At 37.8% G+C, this 6117-nt stretch overlaps 1 protein-coding gene across 1 annotated transcript; it reads left to right on the top strand.

Moving 5' to 3' along the window:
* The first annotated feature begins 229 nt into the window (after positions 1-229).
* Positions 230-5096, top strand: LOC107859377 (eukaryotic translation initiation factor 3 subunit D). Its single transcript, XM_016704365.2, has 2 exons — positions 230-2383; positions 4764-5096. Exon 1 carries the CDS (start codon positions 651-653, stop codon positions 2379-2381), a length of 1731 nt encoding a protein of 576 aa, XP_016559851.1. The 5' UTR covers positions 230-650; the 3' UTR covers positions 2382-2383; positions 4764-5096.
* Positions 5097-6117: the final 1021 nt, after the last annotated feature.

Here is a 6117-nt window from a genome sequence, read left to right as displayed (position 1 = left end):
AATCTGCATATTATGTTTGGTATCTTTTGATGGGACGGGTCGGGTCGGGTTTGGGTTATTCTGTTAGTTGAGGGATAGATATGTAACGTTTTATAACACCGGGTATATATAACCCCAAAGTATGACGAAGGATAAATTTGACTAATTTTTTAAAGTAGAGGGATATTTTTGACCCTTTTCCCTATTTTTAATCATGTTAATAATAAGTGAAAATTATTAATAATTATACGTATCACACTGTCTATTTGCTAAACTTTACACTTTCTAACAAACATATACACTAATTTAGTGATTATAAATTCATATACATAACTTATCGGTTCGATCTAGTTTCTTAATCAATTTATTTTAATTAATCTAAATCAAATCAAATATCATCAATTTTAAAACTTAAATCCAAACCAAAACCAAACCAGTTTGTTTAATCAATTTGGTTCGATTTGGGTTTTGGACTTTTGCTATTAGATTAGATTGAAGTATATCTGGGGGGCTTTATCGAACTTTACAATATTGAATAGGGACCTGTCTATCAAAGTTATATACTCCCTCTTTTAGAACTAGCTAGGGTTTTATCATCTCTTCTACATTGTTCTACTCTTTTCTCGCCGCCGGAAAGTTGTTTAACTTGTTATCCATACATATCAACAGCAATGGTAGGTTTTGAACTTGGCTCCGTTCCGTTCAATTCCGACGGATGGGGTCCACCGGATTCCTCCCTCTCCGTTACTAACCAAATCTCTAATGCCCCTTTTGCCCCTTTCTCCCGCTCCGACAAGATCGGCCGGATCGCTGACTGGACCCGGTCCATTTCAAACCGACCCGGATCCAACTCCAAGCAAAACCCTACTGATTCCGCTTTCGATTTTTCCGGTGACGACTCGTTTGCTACTCTGGCCGCTGATGAGGACTCGTCGTTCCGTCTCGTTGATACTGCTGCTAAGTCTCATCATCATGGACAGCACCGTCCAAAGTTTAACCCTAGGTGGAGGTTTAATCCTCATCATAACCGTTCTCAGCTTCCCCAGCGTAGGGATGAGGAAGTCGAGGCGAAGAAGCGTGAGCAGGAGAAGGAAAGAGCTCGAAGGGATCGGTTGTACAATCTCAATCGTTCGGGAACCAATGCTGGGCAGAGAAGGGAATCTGCGGTGTTCAAGTCGTCTGTTGATATTCAGCCTGAATGGAATATGCTTGATCAGATCCCGTTTTCGACTTTCTCTAAGCTTGCGTTCTCCGTTCCTGAGCCTGAAGACTTGCTAATATGTGGTGGCCTTGAGTTCTACGACCGGTCTTATGATCGAATTACTCCGAAGAATGAACGGCGTCTTGAGAGGTTTAAGAACAGGAATTTCTTCAAGATTACTACTACTGATGATCCTGTTATTCGTCGGTTGGCTAATGAGGATAAAGCTACTGTTTTCGCGACAGATACGATTCTGTCTACCTTAATGTGTGCTCCTAGGTCTGTTTACTCATGGGATATTGTTGTTCATCGTGTTGGGAATAAGTTGTTTTTCGATAAGCGGGATGGGTCGCAACTGGATTTGCTTTCTGTTCACGAAACTTCGCAAGAACCATTGCCTGATGTGAAGGATGATATCAATTCAGCCTATTCATTGAGCGTTGAGGCTGCTTATATTAATCAGAATTTCTCGCAACAGGTGCTGATTAGAGATGGGAAAAAGTTGAGTTATGATGAGCCAAACCCGTTTGCGACTGAAGGGGAAGAGGTGGCATCAGTGGGTTACAGATACAGGAGGTGGAAGTTGGATGATGATACGTTTTTGGTGGCGCGATGTGAAGTGCAGAGTGTGGCTGAAGTGAACAATCAGAGATCATTCTTGACTCTGAATGCCTTGAATGAGTTTGATCCAAAGTACTCTGGGGTTGATTGGAGGCAGAAGCTGGAGACACAAAGGGGTGCTGTGTTAGCTACTGAGTTGAAGAACAATGCTAATAAGCTTGCGAAATGGACTGCACAAGCACTGTTAGCTAATGCTGATATGATGAAGTTGGGTTATGTATCAAGAGTTCATCCTAGGGATCATTTTAACCATGTAATATTAGCTGTTGTAGGATATAAGCCTAAGGACTTCGCTACACAAATTAATTTGAACACATCAAACATGTGGGGTATTGTGAAAAGTATTGTGGACTTGTGTATGAAGTTGAATGAAGGGAAATATGTGCTTGTTAAGGACCCAACCAAGCCACAGGTTCGAATTTATGAAGTCCCTCCAGATGCATTTGAGAATGACTATGTTGAGGAGCCTTTGCCCGAAGATGAACAGGTCCAGCCTCCCGCCGAGGACGCACAAGGCCCAGAGGCAAATGCGGCTGCAACTGAAGTAGAGGATAAGGAAGTTAGCACTGAAGCTGCATAAGGGTAATCTGATACTGCACTTGCATGACAATTCTTGCTCCTAATATTAGTCTCCCGCTGTTATAGTTTTAAGAATAATGGCTATATTGATTTCTTCCTTTGTAGTTTTAGAATGATTGTTTCTATTTGGTATGCCTATAATTCATTTACTTTCTTAATGATTTCACATTTGCAATTTCTAGTAAAGAGATTTCTCATGGATAATGTTGTTTATTTTGAAGAGGGTGAGAAATCGATTATCCATATTCCGTACGTGTAGTTCGAAGTAGATTTTGTCTACCCTTTTATTATGTGTTGTAAGAACCATATGTTGTGCTAAGTAAGTAATCTGCTTGCGAAAGTAGATTTTTTTTTCTTTTTTTCATGAATTTTTTTCATGAATCTGAGTATATTTTCCTACTCATTTTCCTCCAGGAGTGTGTCTCTTAAAAGGAAGAACTAATCATTAAATTTGTAAATGAGATTATATAAGACCGGACGGAGAACCATGAGAAAATTGAAAGTTGAAATACCTTGGTGTCACTGTAGGGGTGGTTCTTTATTGTGGAGTGGTTCTTTATTGTGGAGAACAGGACATTTCATGATAAAACTGGATGTTTCATCGGGGTAATGATCATACAAGACACTTTTTAAAGTAAGGCTATACAAGACTTCTTTTGAGAAAGATAATACAAGATTCTTGCTGTGCAATCAACTACATCACCCCCTAATTATGGAAAAAAAGTTCTTAGTTACAATATTTGACTGGAAATTACAATATGAAACCTCAGTCACATAAGTGCTCTGTTTGGGTCCATATATCTCTTTTTCTTACATAAACAAGCTAATACTAGAGTTCTTGAATATAGTGGTCGTACTCGGTTCTCTAACATACTAGAAGTTTTGTAGTAAGCACTAGTCTTTATATCGTATAACCTGTATGGTTTTCATATCTCATGTTCTATTTTTTGCTAGATCTATCTAGACTCCTAGATAGTCTAAATTTTGTAAGACAACTCCTTTCCATGTGATTTCATGTCGAACTTTAACTCCTTTAATCATCATGTTTTGACATCTAAGAAACAGTGCATCTGGAAGCCTACTTAGGATTTGTGCTATCCATTTCAAGCAGCATTTTCTCATTTTGTCCTCCGTATGCGCTGCTTGAACCTTCTGACAGATCTGAACATATCTTATCATAGATAATTTTGTATGACCACACATTCATCTTAAAATTCAAATCTCTGAAACATTCATCTTGTTGATATTTGGGCTTTAGATTACGTAACAATATATTTCTTCAAAGTATATTTTACAAGACACGTATATGCTACAAGATGGACTTGACACCTTTTCCCCTTAACAAATGGACTTGAGGCTTAATTTTAGGGATTTTTAGCTATTTGTAGAGCATTGCGGCTGAATGGAGTTTATATAAGTTTGTATGAGCAGCGTTGTAGGCACAACAACTTTGTTGTGGGTCGTGTGTTGCTGGGGCAGCCTGCTGAATGTGTGAATGGGCATTGCCTGTGGGCTGATGCAGTGGACACTTGGCATTGTGGGCCGTAGGCTGTAGTTATAGTAGGTATGGCAGATAGTAGTAAATGCACATGTTAGAGCATGACGAGTCTAGGAGGTTGTCCTCTCACATTTGTCATGGGTTGCGACCGATGATTCATGGGACAATGTTAAATTCCATCCCATGACTAACCGGTCCAAAAAATAAAACACACCGCATGAGTATTATTATGCTGTGTGGTGTTTGGATCATGCAGTACCTATAGAAGCTGGACTTAGCTCTTTGTATTACTTCATGGGTATGCAGTATATGACTGCCAACTAGTAGAGTCGAGATTGTAAGCAGAAGAATGTACCACAACAAATGCGGAAAGAGCTGCTTAATGCAAAGAAGAATTAATTTCCCAAGCTAGTTTTGGCAGTTCCTTGATCTGCTTGTAGTAGCCCCTTCGAGAAGGTGTCTTGTGGATCATTTCATATGTGCACCCATGTGCTTGTTTCCATCTTCTTTTCCTTGGGTGCTCGTGGAACTTGATTTTGGAAGTGGTTGTTGCTTGAACTGAATAGTTGCAGACTCTTCGTAAGATCTGTACTGTACCTGTCGCCTTGTGGAAATTTGAGATGGTTGTATCAAACTGCATGAGGTTCTCAGGGTTTTCGTTTCTGTACCATATTTGAACAATGAGTAGTTGCATTCAATGGCTGTATGAGTGGTGGTTTAACATTATAATCTTCTCTTCGACTGAACCATTTTTAGAGGGTAGACTATTGTTTCTATAATGTGATTTGGGATTTCTACCGAGAGATTGTATAGAATGCCAATTTTATGTGATGTTGCACTTCTTTCTTTAGCTTGAATATGATGATTGTTTTAATTGTCATCCAGGTTGTCAGGGACTGAAGTGATACTTCTTGATCCTCATGTAGATCTTCACCTTGTTCTTATCATCAACAGCTTTTTGAGGTGACTCTGCACTTTTGTCTGTCCGATTAGATTAGAAACGGGAAGGCATTTTGTCGAGAGATTTTTACCATTTTATCAAACTTGTTCGGCTTCGTTTCTCTCCTGTTGTGGTTTTGATGATTATGGACCTTTCGTCATGGTTAATTTTGTAATAGGATTCCCTTTTACTTTAATGTTTTGAAACACCTTTTGATTATATATTTGATACTGAGATGTAATAGATTATTGTTGCATCTGCAATTAGTTAATTATGCAGCTCTCGGAGTATGAATTTTATACTAGTTGACAAGGGGGGGCCTGTGGAACTGATTTTCATCAAAGAAAACACTTGTTTCAGAGGAAGCTCCCATCGTCCTTTATGATGTTTAACAAAAAGAAAAGGTCAATTCGATCCATTTGCAAGAGCTCGAGAATGGATGGTATGGTTTAGGTAATCGAGTTAAAATCTTGGTTACATGTATTCTATCTGCATTTTGTGTCAGGGCTTATGTTTATGCAAAATAGATGGGAGTCAAACATAATGTCTTCAAAGAAAATTTTCACCAGAATATTGTATAAACCTTTAGGAGTCGTTTAGCAGCCGATTCGGTGGTGAATTATGCAAGTATTAGATTTTGTCCAAGTTATGTAACCATTATATTAATACTAAAGTAATATCATGTTTGGTTGCTAGGTAGCACAGGTAGGAGTTCAGTAGTTTAATATAATTGTTTGGTTGAGAAAAATCAGTTTGAAAGACCATAGTCTTTAATTAAAAAAAAAAAAATAAGTAGGTCCCACAATATTATTAAGTTAAAAAGGATAAATTTGCTTAAACAATTGGGATAGTTATTCTATAACTGTATTAGTTGTCTCAATAACTATCAAAGTTATCGAATAACTTTGATAGTTGTTTAGACAACCTTTTTAGTTGTTGGAGTGAAAATATTCAAAGAAAAACTTAAAAGAATTTTGTCCCTTTTACCTAATTTTTAAAACTCGAAGGATTCTCACTTAGGGTGTGTTTGGTACGAAGGAAAATGTTTTTCAATTTTCTCATGTTTGATTGGTTTAAAGGTTTTGAAAAATGTTTTCCAAATCAACTCATTTTTCTTAAATCTAAAGAAAATGACTTTCCTTCAAAAAGTAAGGAAAATATTTTTCAAAACTCTCTTTCAACCTCGCTCTTGAGTTAAATATTCATACAACTCTCAAAATCACTCATCCCTACAACGACCCTCAATGTCTCACCCCACCCCTTACCATCCCCATTAAAAAAAATATTTTAAATTTTTTT

This window comes from Capsicum annuum, chromosome 2, assembly GCF_002878395.1.
Source record: "Capsicum annuum cultivar UCD-10X-F1 chromosome 2, UCD10Xv1.1, whole genome shotgun sequence".
Taxonomy (NCBI): domain Eukaryota; kingdom Viridiplantae; phylum Streptophyta; class Magnoliopsida; order Solanales; family Solanaceae; genus Capsicum; species Capsicum annuum.
This window is presented reverse-complemented; position numbering and strand designations above follow the sequence as displayed.

Coding starts and splice junctions, on each gene's coding strand:
- LOC107859377 (XM_016704365.2), top strand. CDS start 651: ATGGTAGGTTTTGAACTTGGCTCCGTTCCGTTCAATTCCGACGGATGG.